Source organism: Vidua chalybeata, chromosome 10, assembly GCF_026979565.1.
Source record: "Vidua chalybeata isolate OUT-0048 chromosome 10, bVidCha1 merged haplotype, whole genome shotgun sequence".
Taxonomy (NCBI): domain Eukaryota; kingdom Metazoa; phylum Chordata; class Aves; order Passeriformes; family Viduidae; genus Vidua; species Vidua chalybeata.
Window position 1 is genome coordinate 9,661,707 of NC_071539.1, and position 20,185 is coordinate 9,681,891.

A 20,185-nucleotide genomic window follows, 5' to 3' on the forward strand; every position below is an offset into this window, starting at 1 on the left:
GTAACACTGCCCTAACAGCCAATTCCACAGAATCACTCCAGGTCTCCAAGCCCACCATGGGGCACAACTGAGAAGATTCAAGTTGTGCCATATTTGAATGTAAATACTGTGCAGGGGAAGTGGGACCTTGAACTCTAACACTGACTCCACAGTAAAGTGGCAATGTATATTTAGGCATAGAAAACCAGTATGTGTATATTTAGGCATAGATTAACCAGTCTAGATTTTTAAGGCCTGCAGTTCTTTTGGAGGACTGCATGAAAATTGTTAGATAATCACTATTTTACTAATATATTAATTAATTGCTGCTTTCTTCTGACACACAAACACACACATTTAATATATATGGGGAGAGGTCTTGCAAAAACTGTGGATGTTGTGATGGTGCAAAAAGTTGGCCGCTGTAAGAAAGGACACAAAGTCAGAACTCCAAATCCACATTTAGGCTATACCAGGCAGACAAAGTAGGGCCACGTTCAAACAAATGCCATTTTATCCAGGCCAGTACTTGGAAGAAAAATTAAGATTTTAAGGCAAAGTATGCCACTGGATAGCCAAAAATTCTTCTGCTTTGGAAGTGTGTATTTCCTTCATCTTGCTTTTTTTAAAAAATAAATGTCTTCTGGGGTTTTGTCCATGCCCAGATCTGGTATGTTACACTTGTCTGTTTCAAGGCCCTGGTAACCTCATACATATAATTCCATAAGAATGGTACACATTCCTACTAGCAGCAGTGCTAATTCCAGCATGAGACAGTGGGAGGCAAGATAAAGCTGTGATCACTCCTTATCCAAAACAACAGACTTCACTCAGAGTCACCTGTGCAACTACATCAGTCCTCACCATCTTCTGTACCCATTTTCCACACTAAAATGAGGAGGAAGTGTACTTTAAGAAATAGAAAATATGAACAGGAAAGAAAAGAGTGGCAGAGGGACAACATGGGACAATCTTCAGGACTGATGTGTTTGAAGAACCACCTGTAATTTCATTACATTGTGCTTTTCAGGTTACCCATTCATTTTAACATACCTATACCAATCCTGTGAGCCTTGAGTACTCTTATCATACTTTGTTAGTCTTGTAGTCTCTCAGATTAAGTATCCACAGAGATGAAAACATTAAATCCTCACAATAAACATGCCTGTATCATAGCTACCTGGACTTGATCAAATCCAAAACTATGCAACTGAAAGCTAAAAAATCATTTTAATTTGGGATCTCATTGCTATTTTACTTTCTCAGTCAGGACAGTGAACAGGAGAAAGCTCATCTCAGAAATTAAGATATACTTGTTCTAACAGAAGGCAGAGAATATTCAAGGAGCTCTACGTGGTAAGACTCCTTTATTCCATTTACAAGAACCCTTCTACTCTGACTCAAATCACATCAAGAGCAAAGTGTCACACACACATCTGATGGACACTGTATTTCTTCCAAAGCAAGGAAACACAACATAACAAGATTTTTATCCTATCCATTTTCTTTTTCATCTGTCCTCTAACAAACCTCCCCAGAGCAAATAGACTTTGTTGCTTGTGAAGTGGGAGATCCCAGGCATTGTAGATGTTTGGTGCAACTTTCCAATGGAATATTTTATAAGAGGATGCAAATTTAAATCAACCTGATCAGTAAATATTTATTCAACTATTTTGAGAATGTGACCTCAGCCAGTGGACCTTTCTCTGCCTGTAAAGTTCTGCTCCTTTTTTTGAAATTATCCACAATGAATGACAATGGCAATGCACTTTTAGATAGGGAAGGTTTCGCTATTAGGCATTGTTATGGGCTTATTTTCTTTGTTGTTATACTTTTTAAAAGAGCTTAAAAAATCCAACTTGGTCTCATTTGTTTGCACTTACATTAGATATGCAGTTCTGTGATAACCTGGTGTCACAGGTCTCTGGAGAGGCTCATCTATACTCTGCTGGACACCAGCAAATTGCTTCTTCTTAGTTTTTGGAGTGTGAGTCATTATCTGATACACAGGAAATGAAGAAAAAAAATAATGCAGTGGAAAAACAGGTATTTGAAGCCATAGAGAAAATTCTATAGAAACATTGCAGCAGAAGCCAAATTGCATTCTGGTGTCACTGGATAAAACTGCCTGGAATCAATGCTCTTTCACAACATCTTCCCTCAGGTCACTTTTCCATTGTCAGGATTCTGGACTCTCCAATCCAGAAAGTGCACATTTATAATAGAATGGGTTGGGTTAGAAAGGTTCATAAAGACCATCCAGTTCCAAACCCCCTGCCATGGGACACCTTTCACTACATCAGGTTACTCAAAGCCTCATCCAACCTGGCCTCAAACACTTCCAGGGATGGGGCTGCCACAGCTTCTCTGCGCAACCAGTGCCAGAGCCTCACCATCCTCACAGGGAAGAATTTTTTCCTTATATCTAATCTGACCTACTTTCAGTTTAAAGCCATTCCCCCTCGTCCTATCACTACATGTTCTTGTGAAAGAGCTCCTCTCCAGCTTTCCTGTAGGCCCTTTTAGGACTGAAAGCCCACAATAAGGTCTCCCTGGAGCCTTCTCTTCTCCAGGCTGAATAACACCACTCTCTAAGCCTGTTTTCACAGGAGAGGTGCTCCAGCCCTCTGAATATCTCAAATTAGTCACAGCACACTAAATGGCATTCATACAAACGTTATGCTTTTTACTTAAGAGCTTTTTGCTGCTTGAAGTAAGGCAGACAATACTTGATCCGTCACAACGCCTGCAGGAGCTGTTGACTTTTCAACTTTTCTTTTTTCTAAAATAATTTCAGATCAGCAGAACGTTCCAGTATTAACCTGCTCAGCACTGTGCTTTGTGTGCTCAGAGTCACTGGTGTAGCACTAGAACCCTAAGGCTGCCTGTAGCTTATTATTAAGCCATAGCCTGACCACCCCCTGTGAAAGGGTAGCTCCTTTCTCACACTGGTTCTGCTTCTCCTGAGCAGCAGCTCATACATAGACTGTGAAAGATTCAGACTGCTCTTCAGGTAGCACCTGCCTCTTCAAGCAACAAATTGAATAAAGTGGTGAAACTACTGAAATAAAACACTTAACCCCGGAAATTAATTTAATATTCTAAGGAGTGGTACTCACGCCCAAGTACTCAGTTGTTAGCAGCTTCTCTCCTGAAAGCTCCCCCAGCTGAGGCAGCAAAACTTCATCTTTGTCCAGATCAGGCTCCAGGACGTCACTGTCCTCCTGCAAGGCAACAAGAAACTCAGATGTGCAAGGAAGCTTTAAAGCTAGTAATAAAAAAGAAAAAAAAAAAAAAGCTGGTACAAAAAGCTTGGAATCAGTATTTCAGAATAAAAATATCATACAACAAGGCAACAATCCTCTGATGATTTTATTCTACAAACCCAAATGTAACCAACTTCAAGTAAAAACTACCAAGAATTCACTCTCCAGTGCCTATTTCTAGAATAACTATGGATGATTCATCTTTCATGGAAGCTCTGCAGCTTCTACAGATCAAAAAAGCCAGGAAATTTTGAAGTTTGAGGGATTCCTCCAGCAAACCAAAATTAGTAGTACAAGAACAAGTCAGTATTTTTGCTTGTGTTTTGCTACTAAAAAGGATTCTCTTCTGTCCTGCACAGGATATCCTAAGACAGACCCACTCCAGATGAAGAAAATGTCCTTTGCTTTTGAAACCTGTTGTGACAGTAAATGTAAATGGCTGTCAAAAACTGTAAATGAAAAAAAGTAAAGGACTCGTTCTAAAAAGGTATGTATCGTTATGTAGAGAGCCTGGCATAAACTCCATTAAAAACAATGTCCACTGGACTCTGATGAACTCCAGAGCACAATGAAAATGAAAAGCAGTTTTACTTTTGTGAGATTTAGATAGTCACACTCAGCTCTTAATTACCTGGAAAGCTGGTGAAATGGTGAAAAATAACCCAGATGATGGCAAAAGGATAAACACTTGTAGACTAGGCAACAATCATCTGTATCAAGCAAAAAAACAACCCACCACCCCCTGCCCCCCACCAAGAAACCACACTCCAAAGTCCACAGTATAGTGTATTTTTACTGGGGGGAGTGGGGGGGGGAAATTGCAAAGATAAGCTCTATAAATAGGTCTGGGGGGATTATTTTTTTTTTTTTAACAAGGTTTGTTAATGCAGCCAATCCTGCTCCCTGACATTATTTAACCTGCCAGGTAACCGAGCCTGAAAGTGTCCCTCCTTTGCCTCCTTGTACAAAATAAGGACTTTGCCCATGTGCCATCACTGCACTGCTGAAATAACACAATTGGTGCCCTGTTCCCCACTGCTCACAGGCTGCAGATGATGTTGGAAGCCAAGCCCGTTAATGTAATGGCTGGAAGCCCTGTGATTAAGCTCTTTCTTTTGATGTACTCTGCGGCTGAAGTGGATTTTCACACGGCAGCTCTCTGATTTTATTGCCAGGTGCTGAGTGACAGTGGATCAGAGGGTTTCTGATAAATCGTCACTGTACAGTCACCTCACACAGCTCCAGCTTGTAACTAAACAGAGCTACAATATCACATATTCACTTTAACAAGCAGCTTTTCAAGATGGTCCAAGTCAAATAAAAAACGAACGCAAAGATCAAATATTGAAGATAAATTAAGTTAGTATTTAACAGACCAGTCAAGAGAGTATTGAGCACCAGGAAATACACACTGTGACTGTGGGTGTCAACACACCCCAGAAGGCTGACATCTCAAGGCTGGGTATGTACTCCAGGAGCCAGTGTATCCTAAGCTCTACACTAGTTAATTTAAAGCTTACAGACAAACACAAAAGCCAATTTATTCTGAATAACAGCACACACAGAGACATTTTTAATATGGTTATATGCTCCAGCGTTAAGACAGTTACCGAACCTTGAATTTCTGAACTATGATGCCCTTAGAAATCCCAGAATTTTCCTCTAACAGGCTCAACTGCATCTTAGCCACAGTGTTTAGAATAAAGGAGTTACCACAAGATCTGCTCACAGCCAGGATAGAATTCATCAACTCTAAATTAAACACAGATAAAAGCAAAAAACCCAAAAACACCCCATGAAAAGTAATAGTAACAGCACTGGGAACATTTGCATGCTCTTGTAAACAATTAAAGCTGGAGCAAAACCTGCAAATCAAGGCTGCATGAGAGGCTTTTTGTTGTTTCTTAAGTTGTAAAGGTATAAATAAAGGTATTGAGCAACAAATTCTAACATCAGTAAGCAGTCTGAAAGCATGTCACTAAACTGGCAAAACTGGCAATATATGGACATATTCTGAAATGTACTCAGTCTGTAGTAGTTTAAAAGTTACATAAAAGCAACACTTTTGATAAAATTTTCCAAAACTTTCTGTTGCCAGATCACAACATTAGATGTTATCACAGAACACCATTGAGAACAATAACTCACTGCAATTCCAAAATACAAAAGAGTTCCAAGCATTGAGGTAGTGAGTCAACAAATCTTTGTCTATTTAACAAAGTAACAACATCATGCATTTCTGCCATGATATTTGTAAACTATATTTTCTAAACAGAGCGACTAAGAAACCAAATGTCCTTGCAGCAGAACAGAATTTTAGTTCCCAGCAGCAATAAGGATTCAGAATGTGTTGCAATGAATGTTACACTAAAAACAGTTTCAAACTTGGCTTTTCTTTTTAATATAATGGCAAAGCTAATGAAAAACTGAAATTGGACGCAAAAGCCTACTGTTATTTTTTGAGTCAAATAATAAGAAATGCCAGAAGTCCATTTTAATCACATGAAGATCCAGTGGCAAAAATACATTTCAAAAGGATTTGACCTAGAGCCTTTGCTGGGATTGTAAGTAGCAGCAACTCATCTAGGGAGTAGGACTGAACAGGAGAATTCACCTTCCTTTCATTTTCAGGAACAGGTAAAGTGATGGAAGCATTGAACATTATCATGCAATTCAATGCCACATCTTTCAGGAAGGAGTTCCTTATCCATGTGTTTTCACAACACAGTATCCTTTAAAAAAGTATATTGACGTTCAAGCAAAGGTCTTATCATCTTGGACTTTCACCATACACCCAAGACACTCAAAGCCTTGAAACATCCGTTAAAAGGTGTTAAGCAGCAATTTAAGCAAAAGAAAGTTTTCATGATTCATTTCCAAGAAGCCCATCTTGCACTACAAGCACTGATTTTCAGTTGGAGGAGTGGAAAGATTATAAAAAATAGACTTTGGGACTGCAGGAGGTGAAACAATTACAATAATCTAATCCTACAAGAAAAGAAAAGTTTACTGTATTCCCTTAGAATTCACTTAGAACTCTCCCCTTAGAATAAAAAGGGGAGAGTTGATTGTTAAATAAAACTTATTTTCTAGCTCTAAACTTAGAGTTTCCACATAGCTCTAACTTTAGGCAAAGGAGTTATTACTTCACCACCTATTGTGCCACAACACAAAAGGTATACACAACACAACACAACACAACACAAAAACTGGATAAATAATGCAACTAATGCAAGACTTCCCTGGACACTGACAGGCAAAGGCTGGATCCTGCATGATGCTGCACCCCATAGCAGCTGAGAGCACACCACACCTGTTGCAGTCAGGATATTTGCATTTTTATATGCTCTCAAAACAGAAAAAGGTCAATGTGCACTGGAAAACGCAATCTGTCATGCTGCAGTAACAGGACAAATTTTAGACTTGGTTTTCCCCAAGTCACTGTCATTCCCATGAATGGGCAACGAGCTACTAGAATGTGGACACAACTAAGTTTTATCTGTCTTATTCTTTGTTGGTTCAGGACAAAAAACTTATATCTAGTCTAAAAGCACGGTTTTCAGTAAATCTGTCTGCAGTAACACTTCTAATACAAGAACAGTTTGCAGTTCACTCACTCTCCATGTCACTGACTTCTTCAGGGCCAAACACATGCTATGAATGTATTTGCACACATACACACACCTAAGTAGCCACAAATATTCTTTCCAGGACATTACCATAGCTGTTCTTTTAAATTTCTCACGCAAGGCTTCTCAATAAAATAAAAATGCAGCGGGGTAGATTTCCTCAAGATAAAACTCCCACGTAACTGCTGACACTGTATTTTCAAGCCTCCATTGTGCACTTATGGCAGTACAGAAATGGCAACACCACCAGTGAAAACTGGGTATAACATTTCCCTCACATGATTTACATCTCGCTTTGGTTGTTAATTTAGGTGATCCAGTATGTTGTGTTGTCTACACCCATGGCTCTATGAAGACAGCTTCTTAAAAGATGTTGAAATACTGGTATAGAATGCATTTATCAGCAGAGATGGAAATACAAAGCTAATCAGCTTTGATATAGTTTCTCATACTTAATTTATTTTATTTTATTTTCTCATGGGACTTATTCCTTATTTGTAATAACTGTTTCCCTTTCTTACATTCCAGCAATTTACTAAATATATTTCAAAGTTTTTAAACAGCAAATAAAGTCACACCCTGAAGAGATAATGACACCTTAAGAAAAAGTGACAACCTGTTTATAAACTATTCTGGTAATATACTTTTTTTTAACTGCATCTGATAGGTCTGCTTGAAAGCAAAATTCCTACTGCTACAGTAACTCCTCATCTCTTCACTTATATCAAGCTATAATCCTTTAATTATCACAGAGGTGGTGAGTTGCTAAAATAAAAGAGTAGGAGTTCAAATGAAGAAAAGGTAATGGAAACAGATCCAATTTTCTTGTTAATGCAAGAATAATTAAGTAAACATAAAAACCAAAAGCAAAACCCACCAACCAGACAACCAAAGTCTGCATTATTGACACAAACATTTTCTTTCTAGAAGGTTAAGGATTTTTCTAAAAAGTGTCAGAAAGCCTTTACTTACTTCCTCATACTCCTCTTCCTCATCATCATCAGACACAAAACTATCATTGAATGGCTCTTCTAGAAAGAAGCAAAACAAAATGGTGTCAGTTAAGTTGCACATGTACAACTTAATAGGATCTTATTATTACCTCAGTTTTACAGGAGTAAGATTTAACCTGCTTCTCATACAGACATGTCCTTTTCAGAACAACTATTGGAATAATTTGATCCTATAAGCATTCTACTAGAAATCACTGAAATCAATTCACATTTTGGAAAATGGCAGAAACACTCTGGAATAGTTACTTTCTCATAAAATCCATGGTGACATCTCACTGTATTTACTGACAAGACTAGTATGAAAGTGTGTGTACTTGCAAGTTTGTCTATTTTTTCGAATATTTTTTAATAAGAGACTCTAGTTCTCCCTACAAACACTTTAATATTATACTGCTTTTGTACATAAAAAGTTAGTACTCATGCAGAATACTTATTGTAAGTTTTGGACAAAATTATTTCCTCAGGAAGAAAGTGGCCAGGCTTATGCTAGAAATCTGAAAACACAACTTATATTCCTCAATGACTCAGACAAAAGCTCTTAAAAATGTCATTTGCAGGTAGAAGAGGAGTGGTTCTATAACCCTGAAGAACAAATATTATATAGTGGCAATACAGTGCTTAAATATTTTATTTGTTCTTTTACAAGCTAGAACTGTAAGACAGGCTGTGTTCTCTTTCCAAAAGCCAACAGAGCAGTTCAACTTGTTCTATGTTTACTGTACAGAAAGATGCAACCAGAACTAATCTCCTTTTCATTATTTGCTTTCTCTTTCTTCAGTCTTCCTTTCAGTCACAGGGAACAGAAAATCGAATAAATATTCCACCTTCTCAGTCTGTATTACAGCATTTACAACTTCGATGACCCATCAACATCCTCTCCAAAAAGGATGGTCTCTGCTCCCTATTCAGGATAAGCAATTTCACATAAAGCTACACCTCAATAGAGCAAGAGATGATCACAGACAAACCTAGTCACTAAATCCTATTTTACAAATTTCTACTGCATATTTGCAGTTGGCAGCAGTCTCTCATTACCATCAGACCACTGGCATGAAAGAGAACAGCTAAGGTCATTTTATTTATGATCCTAAAACTTTGGAATTGTGTCTTACTCCGCCTTTTATTTCTTCTTTATTACTACAACATAAAGGAAATCTTAAAATACATTACTTTCAAATCCTGACATTCACTATTCACCGTCTCTCAGACCATCACATTATTGTTATTCTTTGAGGTTTCCAATGCCAAGTAGAAACATGAACTTTTTTGTGGCTTTTGTGAAAGATTTAAAGCTCTGATAGCTGCATGTGTTCTGACCTGAATTGAGTTGCTTGATAACAAATTCCATCTGGCGAACCATCTCTTCATTTCTTTCCTTGATAAAGCAGCGCAGAATTTCTTCCATTCCCTGGATGTAGCAGAAAGCATTGGTAGATCAGTATTTCACGTCACCACAGTGACAGATCTGTTAGCTAAAATATATATATATATATTTTTTTTTTTGGTCAGGGGAAGCAGAGGCAGTGTGAAGCAAACCACAGTGTCCAGCTCCAAGTGTTGCACAGAAAAAAGAAATACGCTCTCTAGATTGCTTCAAGGCTTAAGCAGTGACATGTCCACGATGAACAGCAAATTTTTACAACAGATGCTTTTGCCTTCTGAATTCAGTGCACAACAGTCATCAGAACAGGATAAAATTTGCACCTACAGAGACAACAGTGCAAAGTTCAGAGAAAGAAAGCAGAACCAGCTTTGACTTTAAACCTGTTCTCTCTCTTTATGGCTTCTTATAGCCTTGATATTGTGTCTTTAAGCATTTATGATCACTTTCAGTCCTCTGTGCTCTGTGAGGTAGAATATCTGATAACAATTATGTCTCCATAACTCTCTGGGTTAGTTCTTAAGATACAAAGACATGCTGCTATCCCAGGAGCAGCTTCCTCAAACATAGAAGTTGAAACGCAGTCATTACCATTAGACTAACTTTCACAGGAAATCAGTTCCTAGTTCTGAAACCTCCCTCCTGCTCATTCCCCAAATAACCAACTCCATACCAGGCAGAAGGAAAAGCAGGAAGAACTCCTTTTAGTGGCTACTCACTGGTGCAGAATGCGAATAAGGGGAAGAAGTAGCAGGTGAGATGAAAGCATCTCTTGGGGCTACAAGGAGTCTACAAAATGCTAGAAGGACACACAATTCTAAAATAAGACCTTTAATTTATAATTCAGACAGAATCCTTCACACTACTGGGGCTCCACTCCTGGGAAAAAGACCTGGAAATATGGCAGAAGTGTTTGAGAAATACATTCATACTTCCCTGAGGATCAAAGGGGAAGGGCCTCTTGTGGGTTCCCTTCTCAAAATGCCCTGGCCCCCACCTCACAGCCCTGCTGTGCCATGCTCAGCAAGTCCTTGTCTGGGCCATCTCTGGCAGAGGTGTTGATTTTCATGCTCTGCAAAGCAGCACTTCTTACCATTTCTTTGGCTTCTTCTCGGACAGAAGGGATGGCTAGAATACTGTACAGTACTCCATTCACATATGACTGGACCTAAGAGGAAGAAATAGTAATACCATGAAGAAAAACTCTTACATTCCTCCCAGATGGCTATCAAAATATAAAAGCAAAAGTACAAAATAATTATACTTCAAAGAGTTTAACCAGGCTAGACTGGACTTGCAAAAATTCCCACATGGGAAGCAGAGAACTTTTAGGATGCAAATATACTGTGATATGGTTGATCTAAACCAGTATGCTGCATGCCAATTTCCCAAACAGCCCTCCCTGCTTCTGATAATGTGTTCTTACAAATTGACTAGCTGTAAGAAAAAAAAAAAAAAGAAAAAGGAAAAGAAAGAGAGAAAAGCAGAAAAACCATTCGTTTCTGACAAACATTAACAGCAGTACAAAAAACAGGACAAAGAACAGGGAAAAGTCCCTGCCAGCATGAACTCAAGACAGGCTTCAAGCATTGTAGCCTCAGGCAGGATGATAAAGCCAAAGCAGCTTCATGAATGTCACAAGTCTACTACTTTCTTATAGCATTCCTTAGAACTACAGCAAATGTGTTCCCCTGCACCTGATGTTTTGCATAATGGGTTTCCATCACACATTGTTCATCTCATGAACAGTCAAGCTTCAGGCGATTTGGTGCATGCCATTTAAGCAGCATCAGAAACTGCAATTAAGGCACATGGACTGCATGGTAACTGCATCCAAAAGCTGCCATTCTCAGCTGCTGATGTTTGTTAAAGCAAGACATGCTTCTGTCTAGAAAAACCTCTGCTCAACAAAATAAAATTTATGTATTTGTGAATTTTAGGAAAAATTCATGCAACTTAATTAATGAGGGTCTAATAAAGGAAACAAAATCAATTTACTTTTTACATTTTTTCCTTTCTTCTTTTTTTATTTTTTCTTTCCACCTTTTCATTAACCCAAAGTTTGCTGTACAAATACCTTAGGATTCTCATGGTCAAGAAGACCAGAAAGAACTCTGAGCATGGGGTTTGGGATACTTGCACATATTTTCTTCCCTGCAAAGGCAGAACACATAAATATGCTTGAAAAATCGAACAGATCAGAGCAAGTTTCTTTCTTACTTTTTAGAATCAGTATTAAATATAGTTTGCACAGAGCAATACTGTTTCTTGTTCCTGACAAATGCTGTTCAGCATAACTGAGTTGAAATCAGTGAAGTTACTCTGGATTTATGCAGCTGTAGTCTTGGACAGGATGCAACACAAAGGGGATTAAAAAATGTAACAAAGGCATTTTTTTGCTTACAAGAAGATGATTTTTCACCCTTACCTTATTTTCCTTTTTAAAAGGAAATTTAATTTTTGCTCTTTTTAAGTCTTTTGGACACAGACAGGATCTTGTTCTCTTGGGGAGGAATCTCTGCTTTGTAGAAGTGAAGGCAAGGTGAAGGTTAAGTTCCTCACCCTTACTGCTCAACCCAGTTCTTTCTGTTTACAAAGAAATCTCTTACACAGATCCTGTAAGTGTACACAAAGTGTCCTTTGAAAAGTGGGCCTGGAATGTAGGAATGGCAGCCTTCACGTACTAATATAAAAAATAATCAAATCTTATAGGGTGCCATTGCTTAATTCTTTAGAATTCCCATAACTGGAATTCTTGGGGAAAAAAGGTGCTCAAAAGCATTGGTTATAACACTCAGATATCTCTGGTTGTGGTTCTTGCTGCTGATTGTAGTCACTTGAAAAAATCCTGGTAAAACAGGAAAAAAAGATTCACATTCTTCCCTATCTATTTCTTGGAATAAGGTTGTAATTCAAAATGTAAGACACCTGCACTCCGCAGACAAAGATTCATGAGCAAGGCAGCACAGTACTCCAGGTTGTAATCAGACAGGCAATCTGGGTCTATTAGAACATCAACCAGCCAGAAAATAAGCCCATCTTTGATCATTGCTGACTGCAGTGTACGTCTAGGATTAAAAAAACAAAATCAGATCATAAATCACAAATGTCAGATGACAACATAAATAGCTTTCATATACATTTATAGCCAGTAAAAAAAAAAAAATCCCTAAACTACCTGTTTTGGCAGAATCGCTAAACTAAGTAAATAACAAAGCCTGAAGAAATTGGAGATGCAGATTCCCATACAGTTAGAGGACTAAAACATTGGATAGATCGGGGGGGTTTGTCTTTTGTTTTATTTTGTTCTTTGTGAACTGCTGAGGTAAATTTCTTAAATGTTTTCTAAGGCTTCTTACTCCAGCTAAAATGGCATTTTCAATTGTATTTTAAAATTAGTTTAAAAAGCCAGCTACACACAACAGATCCATAAAACAAATTAATTACTTCTTCTGTCAGAGGTAGCCATAGCACTGTAGCACTTTTGTACTGTCGATTTGACAAATGAGGTCTTTTGCCTGAATCTACTTGCATTTTTCTCTAGAGATTCTTCAATCTCATGCTCTTTTAACTCAACTTGTAGTTGCCCTCAAAGACTATGCTTAATAAAGTACCAGGTGGCCAACCATGATCTACAATAAAAATTCTACACTTTACAATACAAAAAAAGAAGTATATATACTGGTAGAAAAGTCTTACTGAAGTATAGAATTTTTCATAACATTATTTCCAAGAGGCATTATATTTAAATTGCAAAGGTCAAAGCAGGTGCTTTCCTAGCTTTGGTCCTGAGAGATCATATGATTCTTAGTGCTGGATATTGCAGCAAGTCTATGGCCTGGACTAAGCAAAACAAGGGAGCATCTGACCACATATTAAAAAAGTTTCCCTTATGTCAAGTATCTGGAATTAACCTTTTATAAGATTTATAAGATTTTATAAGATTGTTACTTTTTAGAAAATAAAATACTTCCAAATTTTCAGTATTCCGCCTGACTGCTGTGAAAACAGTGTTCCTAAGATCATATTTATTTGATAAAGAGAGCATGCCCTTTACTGCTTTTGTGTATTTCTGTTGTGGTGAACACTTCAGTCAGACTGCTAAAGCAAAAGTAAGAAACAAGACAGCCTGTGCATAGACAGCTCCAGGAAAGGGGATCAACAGGATAAAGATGAAATCCCTGAAAAATGTTTGCAGAAATTATAATGAAAACCTTATGCTTTGGAATATAACACGACTCTTTTTTTCCATGTAGGATCATTAGAGCTTTCTACATTAAGATTTTCACTTTCTTCAGTTAAGGAGCACATACAAAGCACACACGGCTGTGGCAGGAGATGTACATTTACTTGAGCCTTGACAGCTGGTAGGAAGTCAGGTTAATTCAGTCAGCAAAACTGAGTTCTCCTTCATAATAAGTGACATTGCTTTCATCAGCCATCAGGGCTTCTGATGATTGTTATGGGAAAATCAAGTGCTCTTCTTTCCTCCCTGAACAGAGCCTAACTAGCCTGCATTTCCTCCCCTGCTGTCACCACCACTACGCTGTGCTTTCATCACCTGAGGCTGAATTTCTGCAGAGCCCCCAGAACATTCTCCCATGTAAGGGACTCCTTGTCTTCAGCTTTCAGTCTGTCCTCCAGCATCTGCAGCAATGTTGGGTTCTGAGAAAGGTAGGCACGACCTGGTGCAAAAAGCGATGAAAGAACAGATGCTGAGATAGCAGCTATGACAGAAAACCTCCCTCTCTTTGGAAAAGTAAGCAGGATTGACCTCAGTTTCCTCTTGACAAGCCACAAACCTGTGCCAAGATCCAAACAAACTTGCACAAAGTTGTGTAGCAGACCTGTTGCACTCAATCCAGACACTTGGGGTATTAGAGGTCCACACTTGCCAAATCAGTACCACACAGAATCCACTTTGAGTATATGCTTTCTGATCTATCAGTTTTGTACAATCAAGAAAAAGAACAGAAATGTCCAAGGAGCTTGGGAAAGTTAGATTCCCTCCTGCTACTGACTTCAAATGAGATTTCAGTGCAATACTTAGTTCCAAAAATAGCAGCAAACCAAGAGCTAATTTGGGACAGGCAGAGATAGAAAGCTGGATATATGCATCTGGATTGTTAGCAGTGTTGCACAAAGATTTATTCAGGTGAGGACCAGAAAAATGCAGGAGCCACAGTAGTTACTATTGCACAACCTGGTAGCAGATCTGCCCACAGGAAACCTAATTAATGGGGATTTTTCTATTTAACCCTCATGGAGAAACTGAAGACTATATTAAAGACAGTATCTGAGTAAGTTCCCACATAGATCACAAATCATCAAAACAAGTTAGAAATACTGAATATACACTGTCAAAATGAAAACTTTCCAGATACTGAAAAGCTGCTTTGAATGCATGTAACAAAATAGAGTGAGTCCTAGATATAGGGTGCAAATAAGGCTCCAAGTTTTCACATGCACTGACATGCACTTGTGAAGCACCAATAAGACAGCATTATATGAAAATACTATCTTATTTTTTGCAGTGAATCTTTTACCTTCTATCAGTGAAGCAAAAGCATTGATGAGCCTTGCCATATACTGTCTGACTACCTCACTCTTAGAATATAATAACTGGAGGACACTTCTCTGAAAAAGAAAGCAGATGTTAATAAATCACAAGAAGGAAAACACAAAAGTTAGTCTTCTATAATGTTTTAAAAACTTCATTAAACTTACACAGAAAAAACCAAACTCTTTGAAAGCATACTGATTTGTCAGTATGATGGACAATTTATTTTTTTTATTGGCAGGGGACTGAAGGAGAGATGGAAAATAAACAAACAGGCAAATTTCAGCTTCTCATCTGAGGCTGTTAAAACACCATTAAACTCTATGGTGTAGAGTGGAAATTATATAGAGGCAACAAAGTCCAGCTAAAGCTGGTACCTAAAATTAATATTCAGTCAGTGACAAAAAAAAACCCCAGAAACCAAACAAATTAGTTTTGGTGATAAACTTAATTGCAGTAATATTACCTGAATAGGAATGCTTTTCTTTGACAACGAAGAATGTGGGAAGCAGCTCAGTAACTTACCAACACCACCACACTGAAATTATTTCTTATCTGCATTATTTCAGGCTTTACATATAACTTCCCTCTTACAAAAAATTAGAGGGAGAAAAACTGATGGTTGATTTAATAATCCTTTATGTTTCCTAGTGGTACAAGTGACTGTTGCAAAGACAATGAAGCCACAATAAACCCAGCAGGCTCAGTGCCTTGAAACCCTGAGAAACTCAATTATGCACAGAAGGTACTACAACCAATGAAAAAAGTTGTGCTTTTCTTAGCAATGGTACTGGGTTATCAGGGACTGAAACAGCTTTTCAAAATAAACACACCAGAATTCCCCTTTCTAAAGAAAGGTGCCAATCCACCTCAAACTCACAGAAACACAGTTGATCATTGCAGGTGCACAATGACACATTCCGTAGTGGCATTGGGACTGAAGTCCTAATTTAGTTCTTATCTTAGATCACTGAAATGAATTGAGTGCATTATTTAACAATACACAATCACTCAAAAAGAGACACAGGATCTGATAACCAAGATTTAAAGGGCATCAGGCTTCAGTTCAACTCACAGAAGTGAAGCACAGGGAGGTGATAAACTTTCATTTGTCTACATGAACTGTGTCTACACTAAGAGCTCTTGTAAAGCAAACCTTTGCCATCAACATTTAAAGACTGGGATGCAGAACCTAAATGTATCACCCAATTTTGGCACTACTACCTTTTTTTTTTTCTCCTCTTCCAGAGAGCAATAAAATTTTATGATCAGCACTTCACAGACATAAATGAGCAGTATCACACAGAAGTTGGACAACTGACAACTCAGTTCAGCTGACCTGACAGTTGCTGTGGCAATCTAGGAGGTCATTACTGATGTAGGCTTGCATGATAGTGTCTCTCTGTTCTCCAGGATATGATGTTGTCAAGCGCTAAAATAAATAACAACATAAATGAACAAGTAAAAAAAAAAACACAAAAAGCCAAAATTATGGATTGATGACCCCTGGAGATTTTAAAGGTGCTGATACTCTATAGCTGAGAACCTCTTTCATGGGGAGCAGTAATTCAACCTCAGTGGCCTAAGGGAAAGAGATGAAATGAACTGACCTGACCTCGGCTCTGTGATTCATTACAAAACTGTTACCTGGGAGCTGTCATCACTGTCCTTACAGGAAGGATACAGAATTACTTCCCATAAAGTTAAAAAAGTCCCTCTAACAGTTACAGATGTGGTGCTTTTCTTAAACATCCGAGACAGAGCACTGGGCTAGAAATACTGTTGGTCAGAACAAACAGATTGTTTTTATGTGAAAACGGACACTGAAACTTGATCAGAATTCCACTATTATCATCTTTCATGACTGTCACTTTGAATACACCAGCTTCCTTTTCAGCAGGAAAATGTAACTTCCTGTTGTCACCTGTAATTTTTCTGAAATGTCATGACTTGACCAAAGTCAGCCAAAAGGTAGGCTCCTGTAAAATACCTTTATTATAAAGGAAAACTGGTGATCAGAGTCAGGTATGTCTTGGATACAGAATATTTATATAAATATAAACCAAAAGGATATGTAGAAAAAGGAACTGCCTAAAACAACAATTTATTTGAAAGCACATCAGAAATTCTACTGAATATCCCAGAAATCTGGGAATTCTTCATGTGAGGAATCTGTCTCTCCTCAGATAAGAAGACGCTGCTACACTACAAATAGATACCTCCTGCCTGGGCTGCCTTCATCATCTCAACAGCCTTAGCAAGCTTCACCAACAGGAGTTTGCCTGTCATGTTGAACTCATCACCAGAACAACCATGTTGTTTGCTAAATGGATTTAGGTATGGATGCTTCCCTGTCCTTACCCAGCGCAGAGCCTGCAGTAAGAGGGCCTTGAGACGATCACTCCCTGTAATCAAATCTTTCTTCAGCTTCTCATAATCCAGCGAGGGCAGCAATGGCACATCCTGCATTTTCCTAAATGCAAAAGGAAAAGACAGTCATCAAAACTCTCTCCTCATTCAGCGCAGCTGATGTTACTGAGGTGAGAAGAGCCAAAACAGGAAGTCTGCTTCAGGAAAAGAACTTCCACATTTTCACACTTTTATCACTTTTATTACCATTATAGTGTTAGAACAACAGACTTGTTAAATTTGGGTTTATTTCTTACTTATGCATGCAGCTTGTTTACCATCATAACTTGCAGACAGTAAACTGATAACAAGACAGCTGATGACCTGAGATTTTTACTGGCACAAAACAGTACAGTAAAACCCTTTTTTCCCCTTCTCTACTGGACCACAGGGGCATGAGGGCAGCAGCTCATGGCTCTTGACACAGTTAGAAACAGATGCAGTAAAAAGGTGCAGCCCCAAGTCCACCTCTGAGCGCACACAGAAATGTCTTCCCCAAGGCAAAGGTGTTGTGGGCTGAGTGGATTTTTACAGCTTGGAGTATGCTGGCTTAACTACTTTCTCTGCATCAATACTATCTTGCTGTTTTAAAATTTAACACTGCAATAGAAGTTTCCCTTAAGAAAACTGCTTCCAGTCTTAATATTTAAATATAACCCACTAAAATGTTTTAGTATCTTCCCATCCTACCACTTTTCAAAACAAATTTTATGTCCTAGGTGAAATTGTCCCATTATCTTGCAAACAACAGGATAAAAAGTGTCTCAAAAATTTAATAAAACTTCACCTTGAAAATACCATCTCTATTCAATACTATAAGCCAAAATTTATTAAGTCAGACACAAAAAAGTTAAGGCACCCAAAAATCCATATTAGTGATTCCCCATTTTCCTGGATTTGTGAGAATCAAACCAGTTACAACAATAGGACTGAAATATGTGGTAACACTAAAAATACAGCAACAACCTCACATGTGTGGAATGGCAGATTTACTGGATGGGTTAACAACACTCTGCTGAAATGAGAACATTACTGAAGCTGCTCAGCAGAAGAACACAGATCACACAATATTTGCATCTATGTTCACTGAGGTCAGAGGAAGCACAGAGGAGGAGTGAGTCCCATTTGCAGACAACTGACAGTGTGTACTTCGGTTTACAAACCCCTCCTCTTCTCTACAGACAGAATTGAAGCTCAGCAACAAATACTTACATAGAGGATAAAGATGCTCTTAACAGTGTGGAAGCCTGAATCACAAAAAAAAAGAAAAAATGAAATTACAGCATAAAAGTCCAAATTTCACATAATGCTATTAATGAGGTCCAAAGTGAATTCTTTCATTAAGATTCTGCAGTTCTTTTCCTATAAAAACCTGTGCTGTAAACCAGAAACACAGCTAAAGAAAGAATACTTCAGTGTTTATCTTTCTTTTCCCTTAAAGTGTTTTTCAGGTCAAAATCTCCTTTGTTATGATCTGGCTATATTATCCTCACCCACATACTCCACAAATTACCTATGCTTGAAGCATTAAAAAAAAAAAAAAAAAAAAAAAAGACTAGAAAGTACTATCTGAGCCTGCTGAGGAAGATGAAGAACTTGCTAAGCACGTTCACTGTCTTCATAAATTTTCATACCTTTAAAATGCAATAATATTTCATTGGAGATCTAGCATGCATTCCTGCATACAAATTTATTGTAATTCTTTGCTCCAACACTAATGTTATCAAGTGCCTGCTGCTATCAAAATATACCCCTATATATAATTATTAATATGTATTCTGCTATGTATTCTTCTATGGATAAAACTAATATGAAATAGTGTGCCATTTCTTAGTGGTTCTGCCTAGGAAATTCTAATTAAATCCTGGATATTTCTTCTCTGATGCAGGGTGACACAGTGCCTGTGCAGGCACCACTGTGCAACAAGGAACACCAACACCATATAAAAGTTCCACATGGAAGTTGTCTGCCTCAGTAAATAGTTTTTGCTAGACTTAACTGTAGGTAAGCAAAGCAGCAGCAACTCTAGCATAAGAATGCTTCATGTCATGCATTCTGATGTCATGCCGTATTTGCAGAATGCTGTATTTGCAGAATATTCAATGTCATCTCTTTGTGCTGATCTCTCTGCTAAAAATCTCTCATTACCACTTATGCCTGTAAAACTGGTCTTCTCTCCTAACTGAACCTCTTTCAATGGGAGCTATATAATCAATGTCTATTGTCAGATTTAAAACTGGGATTTAGGAGACAAAAAGCATGAAATACCATAGAGAATATTGAATTACACCAACTGACATATTCTTGAAAACAACCTCGTTGTATCCTTGTAATACAAGGAACTGCTCTCTTAGATGTGAAATAAGCTTATATGCACTTTGGAAAGCATTTTATATTATGTCAATTAATGACTTATATACAATAAACAGGTCATACACCTCAAAAGTAAATTGTCTGGACCAGCAGTTCTCACATCATAGTTTATCTTGCACAATACAAAATTCTTTCTAAGTGTCATATCTGCCCCTAGACTGTTTTGCCCTCATTCATTTTCCTTAGCATTTTTGAGAAGTATAAAGAGTTTTGTTTAAACAAGACTGTTTTCCCAGTCAAAGCCTAAAACCTTGTAGCTGCGTGTGCAATGAAATCACAAATCACTTTAGTTGCCTCTGTCAGCACCTTTCTCCTTTGTCCATTAGGGGAAATGGAAGAAAGTGGCTATAGCACTTGAATGCAAAAAAAATTACAGAGCCCTTGAGATGGAAGGTCGAACAGAGAATAGCAGTGCATAAAGAAACAGAGCAGGGCACTAGGGCTATACAGATGCATATAAAGATTCTCTGCTTCTCAATAAAGGTTCTTTTACACATCTCTTTGCTGTCTTAGAAAGAAAAATGTGCTCCAACAAAAATCTAACCAGAGGATAACTTGTTAAGATACACATATCA

General features: G+C 38.0%; 1 protein-coding gene across 10 annotated transcripts in view; it reads right to left on the reverse strand.

Moving 5' to 3' along the window:
* Positions 1 to 20,185, reverse strand: part of ARMC9 (armadillo repeat containing 9) — a 57,237-nt gene that overhangs the window by 14,704 nt on the left and 22,348 nt on the right. For 9 of the 10 annotated variants that reach the window (XR_008432562.1, XR_008432561.1, XR_008432559.1 and 6 more), the window contains 12 exons: positions 18,450 to 18,484; positions 17,190 to 17,301; positions 16,168 to 16,260; positions 14,815 to 14,905; positions 13,830 to 13,953; positions 12,197 to 12,336; positions 11,346 to 11,422; positions 10,362 to 10,436; positions 9,205 to 9,295; positions 7,847 to 7,905; positions 3,099 to 3,203; positions 1,863 to 1,978 (listed from right to left, as the gene is read on the reverse strand). Coding sequence is in view for 6 of the 10 variants with exons in the window: in XM_053951530.1 (XP_053807505.1) it covers positions 1,863 to 1,978; positions 3,099 to 3,203; positions 7,847 to 7,905; positions 9,205 to 9,295; positions 10,362 to 10,436; positions 11,346 to 11,422; positions 12,197 to 12,336; positions 13,830 to 13,953; positions 14,815 to 14,905; positions 16,168 to 16,260; positions 17,190 to 17,301; positions 18,450 to 18,484 (1,118 nt within the window). In the remaining 4 variants the exon portion in view is untranslated. Of the gene's footprint in view, positions 1 to 1,858; positions 1,979 to 3,098; positions 3,204 to 7,846; positions 7,906 to 9,204; positions 9,296 to 10,361; positions 10,437 to 11,345; positions 11,423 to 12,196; positions 12,337 to 13,829; positions 13,954 to 14,814; positions 14,906 to 16,167; positions 16,261 to 17,189; positions 17,302 to 18,449; positions 18,485 to 20,185 lie in introns of those variants that run through there. The other variant, XM_053951531.1, reaches the window with a different exon arrangement.